Source organism: Sylvia atricapilla, chromosome 16 (assembly GCF_009819655.1).
Source record: "Sylvia atricapilla isolate bSylAtr1 chromosome 16, bSylAtr1.pri, whole genome shotgun sequence".
NCBI lineage: Eukaryota > Metazoa > Chordata > Aves > Passeriformes > Sylviidae > Sylvia > Sylvia atricapilla.
The window spans coordinates 642,422-668,347 of NC_089155.1; the positions used below are offsets into that span (position 1 = coordinate 642,422).

At 59.0% G+C, this 25,926-nt stretch overlaps 1 protein-coding gene across 3 annotated transcripts in view; it reads left to right on the plus strand.

Moving 5' to 3' along the window:
* The first annotated feature begins 4,371 nt into the window (after positions 1 to 4,371).
* The window catches only part of DLGAP4 (DLG associated protein 4), a 60,612-nt gene continuing 39,057 nt past the window's right edge, over positions 4,372 to 25,926 (plus strand). Inside the window, exons 1-6 of one of the 3 annotated variants that reach the window (XM_066330475.1) lie at positions 4,372 to 5,136; positions 5,707 to 5,760; positions 11,707 to 11,924; positions 14,416 to 14,530; positions 17,183 to 17,233; positions 18,296 to 18,542. In XM_066330475.1, the coding sequence (XP_066186572.1) occupies positions 4,948 to 5,136; positions 5,707 to 5,760; positions 11,707 to 11,924; positions 14,416 to 14,530; positions 17,183 to 17,233; positions 18,296 to 18,542 (874 nt within the window). In that variant the 5' untranslated portion in view covers positions 4,372 to 4,947. Of the gene's footprint in view, positions 5,137 to 5,706; positions 5,761 to 11,706; positions 11,925 to 14,415; positions 14,531 to 17,182; positions 17,234 to 18,295; positions 18,543 to 25,598; positions 25,826 to 25,926 lie in introns of those variants that run through there. The other 2 variants (XM_066330476.1, XM_066330477.1) reach the window with 2 other exon arrangements.

Genomic DNA, 25,926 nt, shown 5'->3' on the forward strand with positions numbered 1-25,926 from the left:
CACAAAAATGCCATAAATCAGCTCAGGCCAGGTCAGTTCATCCCCTCTGAGCATCAGCAAAGCCACTTGGAAGAGCAAGGGCAGTCCTGAGAAAACAGACTGAGGGGAACAGAGGTAATGGTGTGAAACCAGGGCTCCATGGGCTCAGGGGTTCCATGGCTCAGGGGTCTTGTCCTGGCCCTGGGAGCCCCTCCTGTGGCCCTCTGCTAGACAGGTCTTCTCCTGCAATGACCCTGGTGCCCCTCTGTGGTGCAGGGCTCACTGCCCCTGCTGGGGTGCCTGGCCCAGGGCAGGGTGACTGACACAGCACCAGCACTGGGCAGCTGTCCCAGGAGACAGTCCTTACCCAGTCTGTGAGCTGCAGGATCGGGATTTGGGAGATTTAGTTTCATGCTCTTTTCATCCTTCCAAATCTAAAAGACAGTGAGGAAGATCTTGCTGGACTTTTCCCTTCCCTGACCCATGTCTCAATAAACTGCCAAGGATTGCAGAGAGTAATTGAAATGTAAGAAAACAGTTTAATCCGTCTTAGAAGGAAACCAGCTGACAGAGGAGGCAGCAAAGGCAGTGTGGTGGGGCACTTGCCCAGCAGCAGGGATGCACCTCACACCTCCTGGCTGGCAAGGGAAGGGGATCCTGGAGCAGGCAGGACAGGCAGGAGGATCAGGACCCATGGCAGCCCCACAGGAGAAGGGAGCAGTGAACTCTGCCATACAGAAATGAGTGCCCACACTTGACAGGGGGAAACCAGTCTGGGAAAGAGGGAGCTCCCTGCTCTCCCCTGCTCCCACTTTCCCATCCTTCTGGTCCTGGCCGTCCAAACCTTCTCTCCTACTCATCCCCCAGCCCCTCAGTGTTTCCTCCCTGCCCTTTTGCCTCTCCAGCACCTGGAGCCAGCCTGACCCTGGCCCTTCTCCTCTTATGCACACTAGACCTTACTGCTTGGCACTGATTTACATTTAATTTCATTCCATTTCCCTACTTTATTTGATTCCTAAAGCAGTTTGAGTTTATCTGGAGCCCAGGGAGCACAAGGCAGTCATGGGCCTGCCTTAGCTGGAGATTCCTGCTTCAAATATCAGCTGCTGTCAGAAGGCAAAGAATGTACTTACTATCAATATCCAGAGACATCTCTTTTAATCAAATCAGGGTGTGATATCTCCTTAGGGAGCCTGGATCCTGTGATAGAAGTACAGCATCTGTTTGAGCCAGGATAGCCCTGGGCACAAGGGAAGGATTTTACTGGGATTCCAGAGCTGGCGGAGGACGGAAGGAAGAAGGAAGGAAGGAAGGAAGGAAGGAAGGAAGGAAGGAAGGAAGGAAGGAAAGGAAGGAAAAGGGAAGGAAGTAAGAGAAGGAAGGAAGGAAGGAAGGAAGGAAGGAAGGAACGGAGGAAAGGAAGGAAGGAAGGAAGGAAGGAAGGAAGGAAGGAAGGAAGGAGGAAGGAAGGAAGGAAGAGAAGGAAGGAACGGAAGGAAGGAAGGAAGGAAGGAAGGAAGGAAGGAAGGAAGGAAGGAAGGAAGGAAGGAAGGAAGGAAGGCAGGAAGGAAGAGGAAGGAAGGAAGGAAGAAGGAGGGAAGGAAGGAAGGGAGGGAGGGAGGGAGGGAGGAAGGAAGGAGGGAGGGGAGGGAGGGAGGGAGGGAGGGAGGGAGGGAGGGAGGGAGGGAGGGAGGGAGGAGGGAGGGAGGGAGAGTGGCCATGGCAGGGCTGAGCCTGGGCACTTCAGGGTGGTGTTCAGGGAGGATTTGAGCTTCTGCCTCCTGCGGCGCTTCCCTCCAAGGTGTGCAGGTGGAGCTTGGCCGTCCAAAGCCACCTGGAATTCAGATCAATAGCTCAGACTGGAGCCTGTCCTGCACCCCATCCTTCCCTTCTGCCCAGAGGGTTCCTCTGGGAACATCACCTGGGGCTCTGTCACGGCTCTGTGAGCACTCTGGGTGCCAGCTGGCACATCCTGAGCCTCCCTGCTGGCATCTCCCAGATCCACAGCCCACCAGTGGGTCCCATGGGCAAGGGACTCCAGGGGGCTGCTGCTGATGGAGAGCACATTGGGGATTAGGATCACACCCACAGGGACCAGAGGCAGCTGGGCCCCAGTCAAGGCTAAGGCTGCATTTGGTGTTTGGGCAGAAAGTTCAGGTTTGGTATCAACATTTCCCAGCTCAGGCCATGTCCCCTTCCCCAAAATGCCTGGGCACTGTCTGTGTGGTGGAGAGGGGCAAATCTTCACTCCCACAGAGCAGCACAGCCCAGACTTGGGCACAGCCAGCTTGGAGGTGAAGGCAGCTGGAGCAGCTCAGCAGCAGAGAGCAGGAGCCACTCCATGTGTGGGGACATGCGTGGGGCCATGCAGCCTCTACAGGGGCTCGGGTCAGGACTGGAGGAGCCTGGTGTGGGTTCCTGGGACACCCAGGGAGTGGTGCTGGGCAGTGCCATGAGAGCAGGGGGCAGTGGGCAATGCCTTGGGACAGCTGGGCTGAGGTCAGGATGGGCAGGACCCTCGGGAGCAGGGCCCAGGGGAGGGGGAGTGTTGTCTCCACTGGAGCAAGATGGGAAATCCAGGCTGTGCTCACTGCAGCTTTAGAAAGCTCAGCTTGGCTCTGTCAACCCACTGGAGCAACAGCGAAATGAAGACTGCAAAGCCCATCAAGCCATAGAATAAATTCCCTTTTATTTTTTTTTTTTTAACTTTGTGTGTGTGTGTGTGCGCTTCTAAACAACTATTTAAAGCTCTGAGTGCTTTTCATTATTACTACATTTTCCATAGTGAGGAAGACAAGCCTATTGATTGCTGCCATCCTGCAGTTCTCACTGACTCCCCTCCCACACCACTTTGCGGTCATACTGCACATAGGGTACAAGTTCCTCAAGAAGACTGGAGACCAATTCATGGCTGACAGGGAGAAGCCAGGAGCAGAGACTGCCAACTGTGCTCCTCACAGGGACATACCATCTGCATGTGTTAAAAGTTACTCTCTCTTTTTTAGGTGACACTCAAACTAAACCAAAAAGGAACTAAGAAACTAAACTAAAAGGTAACAGGAAATAAGAGTTCATTTATACATTCTGTGGTTTTAAGTAGGTTTTAAGTATGGGAAATGAACTTATTGATTGACAACTCAACTCATAGAATGTTAACTGATTTTTCTTTTAAGCAAATCTAAAAGGTTTGTCATTTTTGCCTGTATAACACAGTAAAGATGGGATCCCTCTGAACCAAGCAGGATGGGGCAATACCGGCTGGAGAGGTGTTCAGTGAGGATTCCTCAGGGGATCCCTCTCTCCCAGCTGCCTTTCCACACCCCCACAGGGATCCTGTACCTGCCGAAAGGAAAGGACTGACCCCAGCCCCTCACTGTGGCAGAGGGACAGACAGGCTGGCTGGGAGGGTGGCACAGGTGACACAGCTCCCCAGGAGTGGTGCAGCCCAGCAGGAATCATCATCTGAGCAGCCAACAGCTGCTCTCAGGTCAGGCTCTGAGTGCTCAGAAACACCTCAGCTCTTACAGAGCTACTGACACATCATGCTCCAGGGCAGAACCTGCCAGGAAGGCAGCACTGGCTGGAGAGGAGGTGTTTGCCATCATGTCACATTAGCACAGCTGTGGGCGCTGTGCCAGCCCCAGGATCCGTCACCTCAGGAAGACCAGGCACCCTGCAAAGCTGCGATGCTGGCTCCAGACTGCCTGGGCTCAGCAGGACTTGCTGGGCTTTGATAGCAGCCTTTCCTCCAGCGCCCTGAGCAAACTGGACAGGGCAAGGACCTGCTGGTAGTGCCTCAGTCATGCTGCTGGGGAGAGGACACTGTTAAATAACCACATGCATGCACCAGAACAGCAGCAGCAGTGTTGTTAGCAGCCTGTGGCTGAGCACTGAGGCAAACGAGCACTGCAACTGCAGTGGGAATGTGAATCCTGCCCCTCCTCTGGCTGGCCCTGCTCTCTCCAGCCCCTGGTCTCACACCCCTTCTCCTCCCCTCTGCCTCTTCTACCCTGCTTCTCTCCTTTTGTCCCTTAACCCTGGTGGTATTGTTTTCAGAGGGGGACAGGGATGTGCATGTGCCCCAGTAAGAGTGGGCGGCCAGAGGGGTTTCCAGTGGCTTCTCAGCATCTGTCCTCTTCCTCCAGCTGCAGGGAAGTCTGTGAGGGCTCTGCCACACCATCCCTGAGCCATGGTCCTAGGAAGCACTGGGACCATGAAGGGCTAGGAGACAACAGAAGCCGCCATCTCTCCGAGAACCTGGACTCCCTCAAGACTCTCTTTATGCCCCCCAGGACAGGAATCCTTATCTCCTCAGCCCCACGGACTCCTTCACCATGGATCCCCGATTCCCGGCCCAGAACACCGCCATGGTGACTGTCTCCCTTCCACTCAACAACCAGATCTCCAACAGCAGCACTTTCCCCCGCATCCATTACAACTCCCACTTTGAGGTCCCAGATGACAACCCTTTCCAAGCCATGCCCAAGCCACAAAGATCAATCGCCTGCCTGCCAACCTCCTCGACCAGTTGAGAAGCAGCTAACCCATCCACAGGGACGGCTTCAGCACCCTCCAGTTCCAGCGGAGCGACGCGAAGCACCGGAGCGAGAGCACGGGGCGCATCCGGCACCTCGTGCACTCCGTGCAGAAACTCTTTGCCAAGTCTCAGTCTCTGGAGGCCCCACCAAGGGCAACGTGAATGGAAAGAAGGGGGCAGATGATGCCAAGCAAAACCGGAGGAGCAAGAGCAAAGACCGGGCAAAGACCTCGGAGCCCAAGCGCAGGACCAGGTCCAACATCTCTGGCTGGTGGAGCTCGATGACAACCTGGACAGTGACACCTGCAGCTACCGCAACCCCATGGGGCTGATGACACTGGGCCGGCAGCCTGACCACAGCCAGCCAAAATACTTCATGCACGCCTACAACACCATCAGTGAGCACATGCTGAAATCCTCCAAGAGCAATAATGACCTCAAGGTCACCCCTTGCACCAATATCCCCATCAACAACGACTCCAACTACATCAAGCGGGGCTCCTGTCCACGCTGACACTCAGCCATGCCCGGGAGGTGTGCCAGAAGGCCTCCGCCACCATCGACAAGCCTTGCTCAAATCCAAGTCCTGCCACCAGGACTTGGCCTACCACTACCTGCAGGTGGGTGCCATGGGGGAATGTGGGGCGCTCTGTGTAGGGAGAGCATGGGACTTCAGGAACATCCTCTCAGTGGGCACCTGTGTGACCTTATCAAACATTTTCAGATGGTTCAGCTGTCATCACAGGTCACACTGCCAGGGAGAGAGCTGGGGAGGGCCCTGGGAACAGACCCCTACTCCTCCTGCGGGGACATGGGTGCTGATGGGGCCATCTCCCACAGCTTCAGCACACTTCCAGCACTCCCAGCCCTGTGCTGGACCCTGGCAGTGTGGCGGAGACATGCCACCCCACCTCCTCTGCTAGATGTGATCCCATTTCCTGCAGGCCTCCCACATGTCCCCACTGCCTGCCCAGGCCCTGCAGGTGCTGGGGGACACTCCTGGGCAGGTGAGGATGTAGCTGCCCCATGTGGCTGGTTTCTGCTGAGTGCCCACACAGCCGGGAATGCTGGCCATGTGTCTGGCCATGTCTCACCAGACACAGCTCCCCGGGCCCCCCTGGAGACCCCTGTGCCACTGCCCACGGGTGGAAGGTCAGCAGCAGGAACTAACACTCCCCCTTATCCACAAGGATGTGCCGGCGTGCCCGGCCAGCCCCGCTCTGCCCAGCTTCCCCGGAGCACTGGTAGGACCGGCAACCGCCTCGCTGCTCGCCGCGGGGCAGGGCTGGGGCAGCAGGGCAGTGCCAGCCCGCTTGCATGGCCTGCATGGCTGATGCTGGTTTGAAACCCTGGCACCTGCAGGTCCAGGTCTGTGACAGGTTCCGAAAGTGGCACTGGAGCAGCATGAACCTTGTTGTGCCCTAGAGAGAGGAATGAAGACAAATAAGCCAGGCCTGGATGGGGGGTGGAGGGGACTGGTCTGTGTATGTAAAGCTCTAGCATCGTTTTAATGCAGAGGTGCTAGGGGCTTCCCTGGCTGTGCCCAGCGGGCTTAGAGGCTTTAAAAAGTGATGAATTATTGAAGCACACTCAGCTTTCGATACCTCGCTGGCCACGGCTGAAAATCAAATTTCCAAGGGACTGAACTGACTGCGTCAAGAACAGCAGCAGGGAAAATTATCTCGGCCTGGTTTCTTTTTCTTTACCCCTGCTCCTTCCAGTTAAGCATTTGAGGTTCAAGAGCTGCAGCCAAGCTCTCCAAGGGCCCCGTTCCCCTCAGGCTGCAGCATAGAGCCCAGCAGGCAGCCCCGACAGCCCATGGGCTCTGGGGTGCAAGGCTGCCCTGCTTCTTCCCCCCCATGTAATGAGCCTCCATTTCTCGACAGCCTGACGCAGGGCTGTGGGCACAGCTGGGTGGCACGGGCCTGGCCAGCAGCTGGGCAGCCCCACCGCTCGGCTGGGAGGACACGGGTGCCCCGCGGAGCTGGGACCAGCCCTCAGCCCCGCCCCACCGACCGACGCAGGCAGCGCCCAGGTAGGGATCTTGTTTTGAGGAGGGGCTTTTGCCCAGCTCCCTCCTGCTCTGATCCTCCTGGGACCACTGGCCAAGGGTAGCAGCCCGTGCCACCAGACTTGGAGCGGGCAGGAAGCAGCCAGCAGCCAAGACTGGCATGGCTGGAGGGGCACTGGGGGGCACCGGGGTGTGACCGACATCCCCCGTGCGGGCACGCCCCGTGCTTGGTTCACCAGCAGAACCAAGACCCCGGGCACTCAGTCCCAAAAACACAACGCCCGGTGCCCCACAAACTGCCGGGTCACAGGTGCTTGGGCTCACCTTGTCCCCAGGTGTCCAATGTCAGCCTCAAAGATCAGGGCACAGGGCTCAGGCACTTCACAGGAGGATGGGATCATTGCATCCCAACCTCTGCTTGGCACAGGAGAGGTGGTGGAGAAGTCACCTCTGGGCTTGTGTGTGGGGAATGTCCTTTTGCAAAGTCACATGTCCCTTGTCATACCTGGGGACAAGGTGAGCCCACTCCCTCTATGTGCCAGGGGGAGGAACAGCAAGGATCTGCTTTCCCAGTGCCTGGGGGACACAGGCACCCTGCCCTGCTGCAGAAGAGATTGCTGCCAGGCAGAAATGTCCAGTGGGTGTCAGAGGTGCAGGGACATGAGGGAGGGCGAGACTGGGATGGAGACAAACAGGACATCCAAGCCTCCAGGCTGGTAAGCCTCCAAGGCTATTCACCTCTCCTGCCCCATTTGGAGTGTCTGGGTATTTTGGGGATTCATCAGCAACTACTGGGGGTCAGTGTTAGTGTTATGTTTCCAGCCCTGGAAACACTCATACCCAGCTATTGGAGCTGGTGATCACCCAGCTCCAGGTCCAGCCCTGTCCCATTAGGGTAGGGTGTCTCGGATCACTCTCTAGGATGACACGCTCCATCCTTAGAGCACAGTCCCCAAGGGGGGAGGCTGTGCGCCCCATCTCCTGACCCCATGGGCCCCATAGGCAGCTGAGAGTACTGGAAAGAGGCTGAGAAGCTCCTTGGAGTGGGAGATGCTTCAGGCAGGAGTGAGCAGGAGCTGTGGATCCGCAGACAGCACTGAAGGGACAGGTAGCGTGTGGCTCCTAGGGGACAGTCACCATTAACCTGATGCATCATCCAGGATCAGCCTCCCCAGCCCCACTGGTCATACCACACCAGAGCTTCCTTAATCCTCAGGAGCCTGAAAATAATTCATAATCCAGAGTGGGTGGCCTGTTCAGTGCCAGCCACTCCACAATGCTGAGTGCCTCACGCCAGCCCCACTAGGCGACATTGAGCAGGAATGCAGCCCAGGTCCTTCCCAGAGGGTGCCCTGCCAGAGGAACAGCCTGGCGCCAGCTTGCTTTCTCCCGAGGACATGGCTGAGCCTATGGCTGAACCTGTGGGACAGCACAAGGGACACAGCCACCAAGGGATCAGCGCTGTGCCTGCAGCAGTGGAGCCTGTGCATGGCACATGCACCCCTGGAGTGCTCAGCAGGGCATTCCTGTGCTGCATGTCCGTGTGTGCAGGGCTGAGCTGCATGGCAGAGCTGGCACTTGTGTGATGGAAACCCTGGTTTGCTCCTCGAGCCTCTTCCCCCTGACCTGCACCGAGTGGAGGGAGCACTGCAGCTCCTGCCAGAGCACGGGAGTGGAGCTCTCCCCTTCCCTGCTGTTAGTGGCTTCAGGGACTGGGGGATGCCTCAAGGGAAGCCCTCTCCTGTGACCCCTTCCCTATTCCCCCCTGCTCGGCTCATGGCAGGAGAGCAGCAAAGCCAGACGGTGCTGCTGGTTGGTGACTCTGCAGCACTTGGTGGCAGTGCAGTGTTGTGGCGCAGTGGAGCCCAGCTCCAGGAGTGGACACATGCCTGGACCTTCATGTCCTGCACCACATGGCAACCACATGGACCACGACTGGGCACAAGGGAAGGACCACATCCTGCAGCCTCCAAGTCCCATGAAGTGTCTTGGACCTGGGCAATCCTACTTATGGCCACTCCATTCCACCACCAAAAGCACGATGGGCAGAGCCAAGCCACAGCTGGGAGAGCAGCAGGAAGGGCAGCAGAGTCCCACCACCTGTGAGGAGCTGCTCTGTACCTGGCCTGGGTGCCCTCATGGCCGCTTAGGCATGACACAGTCTGTGCTGAGAGCCCCACGTCTCACCTGCCAGGAACTCTGCTGCCAATCGAGGGGCTGCACTGGCCACTGTCAGATCTGTCCTTGATCACAGAAGCTGCTCTGGGCTCATCACCCCCATCACAGAGCTTTCAGACTGTGGGACAGGCTCTTCACATCCTCCTGCACAGAAGCACCCCAGATGACCATGAACAGCATCCAAAGGACCTTGTACCCGAGGTGCCCGAGGCCATCTGCTTGTCTTTGCAGGTGTGACACCTAGGAAACACTTGTCCCTCTCTCTGTCCCACGGGAGTGAGAGCTGTGGGAGTCCTGGTGGACTCTGTGCAGGCAGAGGTGAGGCTCTCCAAAGTGGGGCAGCAGATCAGAGGGTGTCCTCCCAAGCATCTTCCTTCCTTCCCTTGACTGCTGAATTAGAATGCAGAGCACCTTGAAAGCAGCTCTGTGTGCTGCTGCCTTGCCAAGGCACATAAGTGGAGGCGAGGCAGGGAAAGGAGGATTAAGGCAGCTTGCTCAGGACCAGGCACTGTCGTGATGCCCCAATGAGTCTGTTCCTGGGAGAGGGACAGGTCCCAGTGGGCCAGGCAGAGCTGGGGCTGCACCAGCAGAGAGAGACACACTGGAACTGTCTTTGTGCTGCTGTGCCCAAGAGCCCGAGCCCAGAGGCAAATGGAGCAGCCACGGCAGAATGAGCAGCCCCCAGCCTGTGCCCTTGAGCAGTGGCAGCAGAGCAGCTGCAGGATCCTGAGGTCTTAAAGCCCCCACTGTCCTGGGCTGAGCTCAGCACCCTCACTGCTCCACACCATCCAGCACTGGCCCTGCAAAGGAACAGCGAGCAGTCCCTGTCCTGCAGTCCCTGTCCTGCATGGCACACTGGCTTCTGGCTGGCCCTGCCCTCAGCCAGGGGCTGCAGCCAGCCCTGCCTGCCCTCACCAGCCCTGCCTGCCCTTCGTCAGCCCTGCTTGCCCTCTCCAGCCCCATGCTGGCCCAGACCCCACAGGCAGGAGCTGCAGCTCAGCCCAAGAAGGCAGGCAGTAAAATGCAGTCTCCAGTAAGACATGACACCAAGGTGATCGATATAAAGTGATTCTCAGAGTCCTTGTCTCCTTTAGAAAGGGTCAGAGCCAGGCATCCCAGTGATCTGTGGGATCTTTCCAGTGGCAGGACTGAGCTGGAGCCAGCGGGGTGGGGTCCCTCCTGGCCTCAAGGCCACCAGTACAGACAGGGGTTGGGGCAGAAGCAGCACTCACACCCAGCAGGGAAAGGGTTCTCAGCTCTTCCATTTATAAGGACCTGATGGATGACACCCACAGCCCCTGAGCTGGACAGTCCTGTGAACAGCCAGCCTGGGAGCCATGGCCAAGCATAAAGATTGCAGGAGCAGAGTGGAAAGAGCTGGGAGAATCCAGACCAGCAGCATGTGGGTCCAGGGAGGCCTGGCCAGTGTGTGTGCCTCATGTGAAGACTCACTACACTTCGGTTCCCAGCTGGATCTCACAGACCTGGATCAGCCCTGGCTCTGTTCCACATCTCCCGGGAATGTGGATGCTGGGTCATGGGCACACTCCAGGCAGGGACCTGTCACCAAAGCAGCCCCAAGGGTCGTTTGGGTCTGTTCCACAGAGTGGCTGGTGGGACATGGGCTGAGCCCCACTCCTTCGGGCAGGAGAAGCCCCTCAGCTGTGGTGTGTGGATGAGCCTGCACCTGGACACAGCCTGCAGCCTGCAGATCTGAACCTCACCTGAAGGTGCTACAACCCAGCAGAATCAGACACAACCTCAGACTGGCTCTGGCTCCCACAGAAGGCCTGCTGGAAGCAGGGATGGGAACAGGCACCACAGGGCTCTGGCTCATCACAGCTGCAGCACATGAGCTATGTGAGCTATGGCTGCTCAGTCCCACTGCTCCATGAGCAGGTATAGCAGCTCCGCCAGCAGAGCCAAGGTGGAATCTTCATCAGCTCAAGGTGTGCTCAGCACAAGACCTGTCACTGTCCCCAGGGCTTCCCAGCTGCTGCTGGAGCATTTTGGGTGGCCCTGGGTTAGGGCCTGGCCTGGCATGGATATTGCTGCATCCTCCCATCTGGCCTGGCTGCTCCTTGGCCATGTCCTCAAGGGCAGGACAAAGGCCTGCAGCAATCCAAGTGAGCCAAGGCTTGCTCCTGGAAACTTGGGCTTCCCCATCTTTCTCCTGACTTGTCCTACACCATATGTGGCTCATCACTGGTCAGTCCTGGGCACCTTGGCTCTGCCTCTGATCCACCCCACAAACCCTTCACAGGATGGGTAGGCAGGGTGGTGGCTACTGTGGCTGCCCAATGCTTCAGGCCTCCCATGGGACCATCAGCTCACTCCTCTCTAGAGAGAGAGAACAGGAGACCGTGTCTGCCTTTAATTGTGGAGTTGTCTTCTTGGTGGGTTAGAAGTGCTTTTCATGCCCAAGGTGCTGTTCATCTCCCTGCAGAGAGGCCAGCACAAGGTCTGTGTGCCCAAGCTGCTCTAGAGGGATTTGTGAAAGCCTGACTTGGTTCCAGAAAGTAATTTCAGCCACTCAGAGTCACATTCAACTCAAAACCTTAAAGAGGCCATGAAGGTCTTCGCTCTGAGCCCCAAGCCTTGCTCCACGACAACACTTTTATGTTCAGTGGCGTGGTCTGTGTGAGAACACCCACATCCAGCCCTGTCCCAGTGCCCCACACAGGCCCAGTGAGACTGTCACTGCCCCCTCCTCCCCTGTTATGTCTGGCATCGTGCAGCTTGTCCTGGCTGTGTAAGCATGTCTGGATGGAGGTGTCCAGCAGCGGGGAATGGCTGTGATGTGCTAAAACAGAGGCCACCAAAGCAAGGGTGCCTGGCATGAACTGCTAAGGGAGGGTTGTGAAGGAATTGTGTTGCTTATTCCCACTACACTACAGTGGAAGGTCCAACAATCTCCCCAGTTCCCCATGACCCCGCTGGTCCCAGGATCGTGGGCATGTGCCATCCCTCACGTCTGCTCACACTGCCCTTCCTCCTGCAGGTGCCTCACGGGGAGTGGAACAACACGCTGTCCCGGGACAAGGACAGCGAGATCCCGTGCCGGCGCATGCGGAGCGGGAGTTACATCAAAGCCATGGGGGATGATGATAGCGAAGACTCAGAAACCAGCCCCAAGCCATCCCCAAAAACTGCAGCTCGGAGGCAGAGTTACCTCAAGGCCACCCAACAGTCCCTGAGTGAGCAGAGCACCACACAAAGGTAATGCTGGAGCTCCTCTGGGAGCTCTGCATGCGTGCTCAGGGCTACCCCTGGAGCAGTCCTTGGGTTGCAGCACCCCAAAGAGGCCCCGTGTGGCATCAGAGCCCAGCAGGGCTCCTGCACCCCAGCTCTAACAGAGAGATGAGGAGTGGGACAGGAGAAGATGTGTCTCTCCATCCTGGTGGTTTCCAGTGGCCCTGCTGTTAGGAGCTGCTTCAGGTCAGCAGCTGTCCCCTGTCCCCTCAGCTATGGGGAGAGCACTCCTCTGATGGAGCTGGGGGGGTGGGGGGGGTGGATTTCCTCTCCAAGCATCTTCTGCTCTGGGGGAATGCAGAGATCCCAACCCCAAGGTGCCCCTTGACTATGGAAGCTGCTCACCCAGCATGGCTGAGGACATTCATCCTGCTGGGACTGTGCCTGGAGCTGCTCTGCTCCAGAGGTGTCCAGGGACCTTGTGACAAGCCAGAAAGTTGAGACGCTGGGCTGGATGATATCCTAAGGAGATGAGAGATTTGGCACCAGGTATTGAGGGAGGAAGACCCACAGTGGTTTGAACCAGACAAAGCCAGGGAAGAAGAGCAGAAGCTTTGCTGTGCCAAAGGCTGGTCCTGCAGGACGGGCTCTGAGTGACCTGGGCACTTTCTGCTGGGAGACAGGGACAAAATCAGCTGTGGGGAGCCCTGGAAATGCCTGCTCTGGATCCGTCCCTGTTGTGAGCCTTCACATCCTCCTCAGGGGAGCAGGGTGGGGTCCTGGAGTCTCTGGTGAAAATACCCACAATAGAGGGGCTGGGGCTCCTTCTGCCCTGGGCATCGTCCCACCGAGACCACGTCCATCGGGATGTGGCCTGCCCTGGGCGCTGGGCTCAGCCTGAGCCGGGACAATGCCGGGAAAGGTCTGGGGAGCACGGCGAGTCAGGACAGCAGGATGCGACTGCCGGGGGGCTCCGGGCAGGGCCCGTCCCTACAGGAGCTCTGCGGGGCAGGACCCTGCGGGACCCTGTCCGGGAATGGAGCCGGGATTGGGGCTGGAGCCAGGAACGGAGCCGGGAATAAAACGGGCCGTGGCGGCGGGGCCGGGAGCGGAGCGCGGCCGCCATCTGGTGACCGGCCCTCGGCGGCCACCCGCAGCCCCGAGCCCCGGCAGCGAGGGACCCCGCACTGAGGCTGGGACACAGCCAGAGCCAGGGCAGGGCACAGAGCCTCTGCCAGGGTCTCTGCCCCTCCAAGGGCTGCTGGCCGCTCTGCTCTCCCCGCAGGCAGGCGGTGTGAAGGCCGGCGGGATGGCGCAGGGACACCGCCCAGGCCGGCACACGGCTGGCTCACGGCGGGAGCTCACGGACAGAGCCCGCAGCGTGAGGGAAAGCCGGCCGTCGGCAGAGAGCCCAGCGCTAGCGGTGACACAGGGCCCTTGGTCCCCAGGTGGCCTCGCTGTCTCCTCCATCTCCCCTGGCAGAAGGGACCCGCCGCAGGGTAGACGCTTCAGAGTCCCTGTGAGATGGCCGCATGCTGCACAGGGCCTGCCGTCCCCAGGCAGGTGACAATGAGGCCTCTGCACCCACGGCCCTGGCAGGGGTGGGGGAAGCGGCTCCATGAGGCCTCTGTTGTGGTCACGGGCCATTGCAGAGGGAGAGGCCCCACAGCCGTCCCGGGCTACTGTGGCTGACTGCGTCCCCCACCGTGTACCCGCACTGTGACCAGGACTCCTTCTCACAGGGGCTCATGGTGGAACAGAGCCCCACGGGAACTCCACCCTTCCCCACCGCCCCTAGCCGCCATGTGCCTGGGTCTCAGCAGAGGGCTGGCCTGGGTCAGGTTTAGGAGAGCCCTGCTCTCCTCCTGTGCAGAGCCTGCTGCTGTGCCCCAGGATGTAGTGGCAGTTTCTCCCAGCAAAGCTGTATTGGAAATTCTGATCCCCTGCTCATGCAGCATTGTCATTCCAGCTAGGCTCCCACTGGACTTCTTCCAGATGATCTTTTGGGTTGCTCTATACAAATGTAAATATATGTATCTTGCAGTTGTTTCCAATTGCAAAGTTCACAAAATACAAATTAAAAGTCATTTCTCACCCTGCCTCTCCCCCCTTTTCCAGCAATCCAGGCAATGCTGTGACAGGAGGCTGGCACAGATCCCACATGCTCCCTGGGGCTCAGCTGGACTAACTTGGCATCTGCAGCTCATTCCTGGGGGCAGCAGGACCCAAAATCTTGCTCCTCTCCCTCCACTGCACTCCACAACCTTTTCCCTGTGTGCCGTGCCCCAGCCAGGGGCCAGCAGGGTGAGGAAGTGCTGCCTTCTCCAGGAACAAGCAGGGGACACTGCCCAGCATCAGCTCAGGCTGCCACACCTGCCTGTGCCTGGTGCTGTGCCTGGCAGAGGGGAGTGGGCTGGAGTGGCCTGGTCGTGGGCAGGGGTGGTCTGGCTCTGCTCCAGCGCTGCCCCAGCACTGCCCCTGCCATGGGGACACCCTCACACCCTCTCTCTGCTGGCAGGAGCCTGGACCGCCTGGATTCTGTTGAGATCCTCCTACCTCCGAAGTTCCCGACCTGGGAGGAAGAATACAACCAGATCTCTGACAGTGTCAATGAGTCCAGCTGCATCAACCAGGTGAGGTGCTGAAGTGCTGACCCACTGTGCTGGCACAGCCAGTGAGGGAGGAGGCCAGCTCAGGGGAGAGGGAGCATCTTCTTTTCTCTTCAAAACAAGGCACTGGCTGTGCTCCAGGAAGTGCACAGGCTGTTCCCTGGCAGCTTTAGCAAAGTGTCATGGCCAGCTCTTTAATCAGGATTCCTATTAGACCTCCTTCCTTCAGCTTTGCCTCCTCTCACACTGCTGGAGCAGCCAAAATCCCTCTGCCACAGGTATGGTAACCCAGACGGTGTCCCACAGTGCTGGGGGACGCTCAGGGCTGCTCTGGGTGCAGGGTGTCACTGTGTCACCCCCTAGAACCATCTACAAGGCTGTTCAACCTTGCTGAAAGCCCTTCATGTCCACTGGGTGGGTCCAGCATCAGTGCCAACCTCTCCTGGTGGTGTCCAGCCTGGGACCCCGCAGGGTTGCCAGGGACAGTCACCCTGCTCAGCTCAGGACTCACCCCTCACACAGCAGACTGGACCCAGGAACAAGGTGCCTGTAGTTGGGGAGGCTGTCCTGCCAGCCAGCTGGGGTTGTCTCTTTTGGATATTCCTGAGCCCCATGGCAAAGCCCAAGATGTCAATGAGATGCTGGCAGAGGGTGGCAAACCCCTTGCCACAAGGTGGGCTCATGCCCCAACCTCAACATTTGGGATGCAGTTGATGCCAAATGGGTCTAACTTCCCACACTATGGTTTTGGGATTGCTCTGGAGCTGCCCCCCAGGTTGAGAGATAATCTTGCCAGGTTGAACCTTTGCAGAGGTCTCGTGTGCTCATCTCAGCCCTTTCACTGCAGGGCAGCGATGGCTCCACAGCTTTGCCCAGCGAGCCCTGCCACCCTGGGCCTCTGTTCCATCTGTCCGTGTGTCTGCATGGGGAGCACACACACAGCTGCTCTGTGTGTGCAGGGGGTGCAGAGCAGCGGGGTGGGCATCAGGAGCCCTGGGGTGCAGAGGGGGAAAAGGGCATGTCCTGCCTGTGTTCCCATCCAGGTGTGGGGGGTTCTGAGCCCCTTGGCTGTAGTCTCCTGCTGTCCCAGAGTGCTCAGAGCCCTTGGAGGGAAGCTCAGGGGAGCAGGGGCATTGCTGGGCATTCCTGTTCCCTGTGGTCAGTCCTGTCCCTTGTGCAGCAGCAGCAGCGGCAGCAGTGTGCTGGGTGTCTCAGTGCACAGCAGGGTCAGGACCATCGTGTCCTCGTCCTTTGCATGTCAGTCTGTGCTGAAGTCTCTGCAGAAGGCCGTGGGTCTCTGCTCTATCTGTGTCTAGAGCTGCTTCCAGGAGCTGAGTGCAGCACCCCCGTGCAGATATCAGGAGGGTCTTAGAGCTGAAGGGTCTGAGCAGCCCATGATGTGCCAGGAGCTGTGCAGGCAGCCTGCCCAGAGCCAGACTGGTGGCACGGAGATTGCCGTGGGCACATCAACTGCCATAGCACCCACTCACACAGGGGCTGGTGCCATCACATGCACTCTGCCACTGTCCCCTGAAAACCAGAGTTCAGCTGCAGCTAGTTGAGATTGAGAGGCCTCCCACAAACTGCATTTCTGTTGATCCAGGATGGAGCTGGTTCATCTGCCAGTGCATACTGGTCTCATCCATCCCAATGCCAGAGGCAGTTCCTGCCCTGCTCTCACTTTTGTGTGACCTCCAACACCTTCCTTGTGTGTTCAGCCAGACCCCAGTGTCTTTCTACATGGAAACACCCCCACCTCTGACAGACAAGTCCCCTCTGCCTGGTTTTGTCCCCACCCAGCTCCACCGTGCAGATCCCTGGCAGTCCGGGGATCACCAGGTGGGTGTGTCGCACCCTCTGTCACACCAAGGGGGACAGAGCTGGTGACCCCAACGCTAAGCCCCACCATGAGCTGTGCCCAATGCAAGAGGGCCGGGCCCATTCCCAGAGCCAAGCCTCTTCCCTCAGGTACACTTTGCAGCTGGATTCTTCCCGAGAGGGATCGTCCTGGGCAGGTGGGGCCAGGCAGAGCCCCGAGGCTGGAGAAGAGGAGGAGGCAGCCACGCCGCCACGGGCAGCGCAGTGTCTGTCGGGGGTCTGTCTATATGCCGAGTGTGTGCCGTGGCTTTGCTCTGCTGGGGAGGCAGAACAGCTTCTGTATGGCTTCTTCTGGCTCGGGGAGACAGCAGCGAGGTGGGCAGCCCAGCCCCGAGAGCTGAAGGACAGCTCCCCCCACACGGAGCACTCGGGCTGCCCACGCCCCTGGCTCTGTGGGCTGGGAGGTGCTGGCCAGTGCTGGGGCTACCCAGAGGTGCTCAGTGGGAGCCAGGGCCACCTTGTCCAGCTGCCCCTGTGTGCAGAGGGGTGTCCCAGCACGGTGTGTTCCCAGTGTCCGCTGTGGGTATACATGGATGTGGTGCACACAGCAGGCTGAATGCTCAGCAGCTTCTCCCGTGGTTGAGGTGTCCTGTGGAGCTTTGCTGTGTCCGTGCCACTGTCTGAGGGGCGTGTGTGGCCTCACGTGGTATCTTATGAGCTCTGCAGTTTGTACTGAAGTAGCAGCAGCAGTGGCCCCAGGGGACAGGCTCCCCACTCCCCTTGTCCTCAGTCCCTGTGCAGTGGCTGTCTGTGTGAGGGGCTTCTGGGGATTTAACCTTCTCCAACTCTTTCTTCCAGATCTTTGGACCCCCCTCACTTATCCCTCAGATATTTACCCATGGAGAGCAGGTATTGTCCCGCTGGTGTTTCTCTCATCCTTCCTCACAGAGCTTTCTGGGGCCAGCCTGGACACCCATGGCAGGGTGTGAGGCAGGCTCTGGGGTCAGCCCATGCCCAGGCCAGCAGCAGGAGAAGGAAAAGAGGAGGAGGAGACAGCACTCCTGACCCAGGCACTGCAAGGCAGCTGGAGAGCTTGAGTCCTGGGCCCAGCAGGGGCTTAGGAACCATCAGTTTTAGGGGGAAAGCAGATGAACTTCTTAAGCCAAACCTAGTGGAGCTCAGATGCCAATGCTGGGCAGAAACAATGTCCTTGTATGCCAGGAGAACAAAAGGGCCAGGGGAGATGGATGTGGGCAACAGGGCTAGTCTCACCATCTCTCATCTATATTTCAGAACGGTCTGCTCTGGGCTGGGTCTGATTTGACCTGGCTGAGCCTCTTCCAAGACCAAGTTTGCCCAGCACCTGCCATGGGAGAGCAAGGCAGGACTGTGGACAAGGGGTGGGAAGGTAGAGGCAGTGGGAGAGCTGCTTCTGCCTGGCTCACCCCTGGCCACAGCCGAGCCCTCTCCTGGTCCTCACCAGGGAATGGGGCTGGGGTGGATTCCAAGACCCACCCTAGGCAAGCGTGGGGGCTGTTCCCAGCCCACACCTCTCCCCTGCTGTCTCCCCATGTTGTCCCCCGAGGAGCAAGCCTGCCCTGGAGGGGTCTCACACTGAGGCTGGGGTGCCCCAGCTGTGCTGGGACAGGGGCCCTGGCAGAGGCTGGACTGTAATTTTGGCCACACGTGCTCTCAGCAGCAGGAATGGGGGTGTTTAACAAGCACTTTGCTGGTAAGTGTCTCCCACTCCACAAGCAGGGGCCCCTCTTCCCTCTCTCAGCAGAGAGCCACGAGCACCCTGTGCCCCAGCAGCACTGACCACTACTGATGTCTGAGCACTGACCACTGCACCTCCCGTCCCCCCTGCCGTGAGCAGGACCACGCAGGAGTGGCCGGAGGTCGAGGAGGAGGAGGGAAGGGAAGGGCGGCTGCAGGCAGAGGCTGACTGGGGCTGCCCCTGTCTCCGTGCAGGCACCTGAGCCGGAGCTGGGGGAGCAGTACGAGCCCGTCTGCGACTCCACCTACAGCGAGGCAGAGTCGGCGGCTGCAGAGGTGCTGGACCTGCCTCTGCCCAGCTACTTCCGATCCCGGAGCCACAGCTACCTCCGTGCCATCCAGGCAGGCTGCTCCCAGGAGGACGACACGGGCTCCGTCCGCTCCATCTCCCCGCCGCCCACGGGCAGCCTCAGCGGCAGCAGGACCTTGCCCACCAACAGCAGTGAGTGCAGCGGTGTGCAGCGGACGGGAGCGAGGCTGGGGGACATGGGACACTGCTGTCACTGCCTGGGGGCTGTGGAGCATGCAAGGCTCTGGGCTCGGGTACCTGCATCCCCAGCCATGGCTGTCCATGACTTTTGGGGGTGTGTGGGGGCTTGCTCTGTGCCTGAGGATGGGCAGCAGCTGGATGTGGGTGCTGGAATGGCAGACGGGCCCTGGGTCAAAGGAGGTGTGACCAGCAGGTCAAGGGAGGAAACTCTCCCTGCTCTACTCTGATCTCATGAGACACCTCCTGCAGAACTGCCTCCAGGTCTGGGGCCCTTAACACAAGAAAGATATGGAACTGCTGGAGCAACTCCAGAGGATACCACAGAGATGCTCCAAGGCCTTGGAGCCCCTCTGCTCTGGAGACAGGCTGAGAGAGGTGGGAATGTTCAACCTGGACAAGAGGAGGCTCCAGGAAGATCTTAGAGGTTAGTGAGGTACTTGCACAGGCTGCCCGGAGCAGTTGTGGCTGCCCCATCCCTGGAAGTGTCCAAGGCCAGGTTGCACAGGTCTTGGAGCAGCCTGAGATAGTGGAAGGTATCCCTGCTTAGGGCAGGGGTGAGGCTGGATGAGCTTTAAGGTCCTTTCAACCCAAACCATTCTGTGCCCCTGTGATGATGACCCATAGAGAGGCCCCAACATCCCTGGCTGTGGGGTACAAACAGGACTTGCACTGAGTTTCAAGGCACTAAGAAGCCTCCCCAAGCCCCAGAGCCCAGCATCCCTATGCTGAGCCATGGTAGCATTTCCATGATGCTCCAAATCACTTGATCTGCATCACTTTGCATCATTTTCTCCAAGGCAGCCTGTGCCCTTCCCAGCTCTGGCCAGCCCCAGTGCTCCAGATGGGACTCAGGTGTAGCACAAGGTCTGAGCTGAGGGGTCCCATTCTGGGGATAATTTTGGGAACTGGTTAGCAAAGGTGATCCCTTGGCATTCCTGAACATGGTGCAAGGTGGTGCCTGTACATGGTGCAAGGCAGATGCCAGAGCAGGCAGGAGGAACCTAGAACCTCCCCAGGATTGTCTGTGGAGGCAGCATGTCCCATCCCCATGGGAATGCCAGGGCCAGGCCCAGTAGGACGGTACCTCTCAGCACCAGCTCTGGCACCGAGCGGGGTTCAGAGCAGCCTCAGCTCTCCTGCTGTGGGCAGAGCTGCCAGAGCACTGGGGTGGGCTGTCAGTGGGAGACAGCAACATCACAGCTCTGGGCAGAGTGGGGAGGAGGCACCCACAGCCTTCCTACCTGGCTCCAGGCCTTCATCCCCAGAGATATGGGCATGGCCAAATATCTCCCTTCAATGATCTGAGCTGCAGAGGCATCCCAGTCAAGGTCCACAGGATGAGGAAGGACCTAGAAGACATCCCCTGGGAGAGATGGGCTGTTTGCTCAGCCCTGTCCCTCCTTCCTGTCACCCTCTCTGCCTCTGTCATCCTCTTCTGTCCCACACTCCTCCCACCTGGCTGCCCCTCTTCCCAAGCCCTCTCCTTGCTGGCTCAGCATTGCTGAGCTTTGTGTTGCCACAAGTCCAGGCTGACACCAGGCACCAGCAGCAGGCACAGCACAGAAGGCACTTCCAAAATGCCTGGGTGCCATCTCTCTCTGACACAACCCAGCACAGTTCTGCTGGTTCCCAGAGCATCCCCAAGCCCTTCATATTGGCTGCTGGGGCCTGGGGAGAAAAAGAGTTTTGGTAGGGGGTTGGGGAGCAGAGAGGAGCATCTGTGGTTGTGCAGGATGTAGGAAGCAGGAGACACATCTGGACAGGACTCACACCTCTGATCAGCCATCTGGGCTCAGTTCCCCTGGAAATCATGGAACTGTTTTGGTTGGAAAAGCCCTCTAGGATCATTGAGTCCAACCATTAACCCAGCACTGCCAAGGCCACCACTAACTCATGTCCCCAAGTGCCACATCCACAAGTTTTTTGAACACTTCCCAGGGATGGTGACTCCACCACTGCCCTGGGCAGCCTATGCCAGTGCCTGAGCACCCTTTCCATGAAGAGTTTTCCCTAACATCCAATCTAAACCTCCCCTGGTGCAACTTGAGGCCATTTCCTCTCATCCTGCCACTTGTTACCTGGGAGAAGAGCCCAATCTTCATCTGGCTGCACCCTCCTGTCGGGGAGTTGTAGAGAGTGATGTCCCCCTGAGCCTCCTTTTCTGCAGGCTGAGGCCCCTCTGGCTCCCTCAGCTGTTCCTGATTCTCCAGCCCCTTCCCCAGATCTCTTTCATTCCCTGGACATGCTCCAGCCCCTCAGTGTCTTTCTTGTCACAAGGGGCCCGAAAATGGACACAAACACTTGAGGTACCTCACCAGTGCCCAGCACAGGGGACAGTCACTGCCCTCTCTGGTCGTGCTGTCACACCATGGCTGATACAGGCCAGGTATCATTGGCCTCTTGCCCATCTGGTTCTTGGTCAGATGCTGTCAACCAGCACCCTCAGGGCCTTTTCTGTGCATGAGGCTCTAATGGCTGGTGGTGTAGGAGAGGAGCCTCCCGAGCAGCAGGTGGCAGCTTGGTGGCATCAGTCTGGACACACAGGGAGAAGTGGGTGCTCTGTAACCTGCAGGTGTAATGGTCACTCGTGGTGACCATTCCACGCGGGGCTCTGGGATGACACCATGAAGAGCCCTCACCCAGACACATCCCAGGGATGCCTTTCTTCATCCAGCATCCATGCACCAGCCCAGAGGAATGGAGACCACCACACTTTTGTCTGTGTAGGGACACATCCTAAAAAGGCACCAACAGCAGCAGTTCTGCAGCCAACACAGGCTTCTTGTTCCTTGAGGGCCATATGGAGGTTGGATGCTAAAGCAGAGGGATTCAGGCACTGTCAGAGGGCAGGAGGAGGGGCAGCACACTCCATGCGGGGTGTGTGGGGAGCACGGCGGGGGGAGCCCTGACAGCTGTCACACCCCTGCCAGCCAGTTCCTCCCACTAATGCCTGTGTCACCGGCGCATTACAAGGCAATTATGTCCCATTTGACAGCCAGTGAGACAGATGATGAGCTGCCCTTGATCAGCCTTAAACAAACCTTTGTGCCTTGCACAGCCGGAGACTCAAAAGCCCCAGTGGAACCTATTCCTCTAATTGCCAGGCGTGTGGTGACAGCCGCCGGCTCCCGAGCACCACAAAGGGCTCCCCAGCCTCGTCTCTTGCTTATTAGAGGCAGCTCTGGGAATTGCTTGTTTAATAGACTGTTTGCAATGCAGAGTGGAATGTTTGATGTCCAGGGGAAACAGGAAAGCAGAGGTGAGCAAGCAAATGCAGCAGGGAGAGCTCACATCAAGGCAATTCTACTCGAGTTCTTCCCAGTTTTCCTTGTACCATTTGGTAACACCACTCTTGCTCAGAACATCCTGCCTTAGGATTCAGCAGCCTGTTCCCAAAAAGCTCAGATATCCAGCTCCTTATCCTATGTCCAGATCTCTTGCAGGGAGGCCAGGGCTGCACACATCTCGTGCCCATCCATATACCAGAACTTTGCCAAGCCCAAGCTGGCCAGGAGAGCATTATCTGGGAGAAATACTCCCAAAGGTTGGGACAGAACAGCTGCCCTGTCTCTCACCTGCTTCCTGTCTTCTTTGTATTGCTTTTGTTTCCCTGTTCATGACTAAATTAGAGAGCTGGCTTCCAGGCCAATGGCTGTGCTGGGGACTCTGCCATGCTCCAGGAGAAGGCACATGCCAGCCCAATCCCCTGGCACTGATGCTCTTGCAGGGGCAGCAGCGCTGTGCTTAGGAGGAAGGACAAAGTGCCTGCACCCCTCATTGTGCTGGCCCACTCCCCAAAGGGCTGGCTCACTGTGGGACGAGTTTCCACAGCTTCTGAGAAAGTCATGTGGCTTCTGGGAAAGTCGTGTATCTTCCTCCTCCTTCTCCTTCTCTGTGCTGTGATCCTGGTCTCTGTGTAGGCAGGTGATTGCTGTTGCACTCCTCTCAGCTGTCATGGTCTTCTCTCCTGTGTAGAGAAGCAGCAGCGATGGGAAGGCACAAGGAGCTCACACCAGGCCAAGAGCCATCACTCAGCCAGGGGTGAAGCACCACTGCAGCCCCTTGCTAATCCCATCAGCCTGAGCTGACCCCACACAGCCTTTGGGAGGCTTTTATCATTCCCTTCAGATTTTCTCCTTCTTTTTGACCTAGATTTCACGTTCCAGAAATAGCTTTCTCTGACATACAAGCAGGAAAGGGATTAGAGGGAGAGCATGTGTGTGTATGTGTGTGCCAGGGAAAGATTTCTGTTGCATGCTCCGTCAGTGTTTGCAGAGGAAAAAAGGGCACATACACACGTTCTGCGATGTATTCATGTGTCTGTCTGACAAAAGGAAATTCATGACAGCTGTTTCTGTCCACATTTGCCAGTTCATTTTTAACCTCTGATCTTTCCCTTGTTATTCTGGAAACTCCACCACCGCCCTGTGCCCAGCCAGCGCTCCCTTTTCCCCAGGAAGCCGTGCCATGGCCACAGCCCCGCTCTTGGCTCCACCCCCAAACCCAAACCATCTCCGTCTTTATGTGCCTGGTGCTCTTTGCTGCCAGATTTCAGCGCTCCCACGGGCAGCACCCAGGCTGTGAGCTTGCTGCCTGCTGCAAGCACATTTTTGGCACACAAAACCAGCTACAATGGGTTTGAGCCCACAGAAATGCCCAGGTCCCCGGGAAGGGGGGAGCTGCAGCCACACTGTGTGATGCTGTGCTGGCACAAACAGGCACAGGGGAGGTGAGCACGGCTCCAAGGTCCTGGCCAAGCCTGCCTTCTCCCAGCAGGGACCATCTACAAAGGAGCAGAAACAAAGGCAGCTGCCAGCATTTCCCTTTGCTGATATGGTCAGAACAGTAAGTCCTTCTTGTTGCTTGCTTTTTATCAGCTTTGATAGCAGGAAAGGGAGTTGGTGCTGTTCTCGTGGAAGATGAGAAGCCAAAGCACCAAGGGGTGCCTTAGCTCACTCAGAGCTTCTGGGAGGGCAGCACCAGGAGTCCGTGCAGGGTGCTGTGCTCTGCCCGTGAGGAGAACTGGCTGGAGGGCAATGTGCCAGGTACACAGATACCCGAGGTCTCTCCTCAGGTCAAGGGGCCTGGTGGCATCCCCACATGCTGGCCATCCTTGTGACCCAGGTGAGCATAGAGCTGCCCTGACACCAGACAGTCACAGGTGCCCCTTTGTGTCCCCTCTTGTCGGTGACGCTCATCCCCTCTGTGGCTCCCCGTGGCCACAGGGCTCGTGCCATCGCTGGGGCAGCCCTGCAGCAACCACATTGTCTTAGCTGAGACAGATATACATGTGCCAGGAGACCAGGGCTGGGTGGGGTTGAATGAGGCTCTGCAAACAGCCTGGAGCATTTTCAGGATGTCAGACAGTGCAGGCAAATGAGGGTTTCTTTGTGTACGTTTTGGTTTGGGTTGCTTTTCTTCTCCTTCACGCTCTCCCATTATCTTTTCCATCTACTGAGCCACGACCTGGCTATTTCTGACGGTTCAGGAAGAGACTGGAAATTCAGAGCTACCCGGGAGACCCTGAGCTGAAAACAAGTTGCCTTTTTTCCTTGGTAGGAAGCGGAGTGGGTAGGCCCTAGGCTGAAGGTCCCAAGGCTCAGGGCAGGCTCTGTGACCAAATCCTCCTTCAGCCCCATTGTGCTGCTGCTTCCAAGAGCAGAAGCAGCAAATCCGCAGCGATTCGGTCGCTGAATGTCGTGGGCGGCGGCAGCTCAATTCTGCCTGCGGAGCCGGCAGCACTTGAGCTCAGAGCGCTGTTTCTCACGGCGCTTTGATCGGTCCTTGCCGCAGACCAGCCCTTCTCCGAGGGCTAGGAGCCCAGCGAGCCACCAATAAATCACAGCATCAAGGAGTGATGGTAGCAGCGAGGGGCCGGGGCAGCATACGTTCTGCTGGCAGAGGCCGTGCGGCAGCACCGCTGCTGGCACAGCCACAGCCCTGCCCAGGTCCAGGCACCAGCAATGCCCACACCGCGCTGGGCTGGCGGGCTGCCCCTCTCGGTCAGACACCACACAAAGTGACTCCGGCCTCGCAGAGCTGTCCGCAGCCCCGTCCAGGGGAGCCTTGTGCTCAGCTCCGTGTGTCGGTGCAGGATCTGAGCGAAAGAGGCGGATGCTCCTGCAGCACCCAGCGGGGCTGTCCCAGGGTGCAGACCCGGCTGGCTCTCCCCAGCAGGTTCTCCCCGCAGCCCGCGTGCTGTGCCAGCCCTGCTCCCCTCCGCACCTCTCTACTCCATCAGCCCTGCTCTGGCAGCCCCAGGGGAGGCACGAAGCGGAGACCCAACACACTGCCCGCACCCGCTTGAGGCTCCGCTCCCTCTCCCCGTGCTCAGCAGGGCAGGACTCCACCAGCAAATCTGGGACTGGAGGAAATACCCACAAGGAAAATCACCTCGTCCCACTTATTCCTTTTCCATGTGTTTCCCTCTGCACCGGAGGGTTCCTCTCGGCGATGCTGCAGGAGGTGCACGGCGGCAGCGCTGTGCCCCTGCACCCGTCGCCCACGGGGGTCCCACCGCGCCCGCTTCGGGGATGGAGCGGCGGGAAACGGGAGGGCTCTTTCAGCCGAAGCCACGTTTACGCGTGGGTGGGACCGCGGCCGCGCTGTGGAAGATGTCACCGCAGCTGCCGCGACAAGGAGACAAAGCTCCCGCGTGGGGTGGGAGAGGCACCCGCTTTGTTCAGCGGCGTGAGGCAGCGGCTGCCCCCGCCCGTGTCCCCTGTCGGCACTGCCGGGGGTCCCGAGGGTCCCGCCGCGCCGAGCGCCACCGCCGCGTGTCCGGCGGGGCCGAGAGACCCGCGCGGCCGTGGGAGCGCGGCGGGGCGGGGATCGGGGCGGGGCCCGGGGCGGGGCGGGACCGGGGCGGTGCGAGGATCGGGGCGGGGCCGGGGCGGGGCGGGGCCGGGGCGGTGCGAGGATCGGGGCGGGGCCGGGGCGGGGCGGCCGTTTAATGCGCGGCCCCGCCCGGGCGCGCGGCCGGAGCGGCGGGCGGGCGCGGTGAGTGCGGCGGCGGCTCCGCGCGTCTCCTCCCTTCTCCAGCGGCGGCCGCACGAGCAGCCGGAGCGGCCCCGGACCGCGAGCGGCCCCGCCGGCGGCTCGTCCTCCTCTTCCTCCCCTCCGCGGGACCCGGGCCGGGCCGAGCGCCCTCGCCCCGCGGCCCCCCCCGTCTCTCCGATCCCCTCCGCCCCTCTTTGTGTCTCCCATGGCTTTGTGTCTGGAGCTCCTCAGGCAATGTGAGTGACCGCGCGAGCGGGGGGCCGAGCCGGGCCCTGCATGGCTGCGGGCGGGGGTGCCGCCCCCTCCCTTCCTCGCTGCTGCCGCTGCTCCGCCGCTT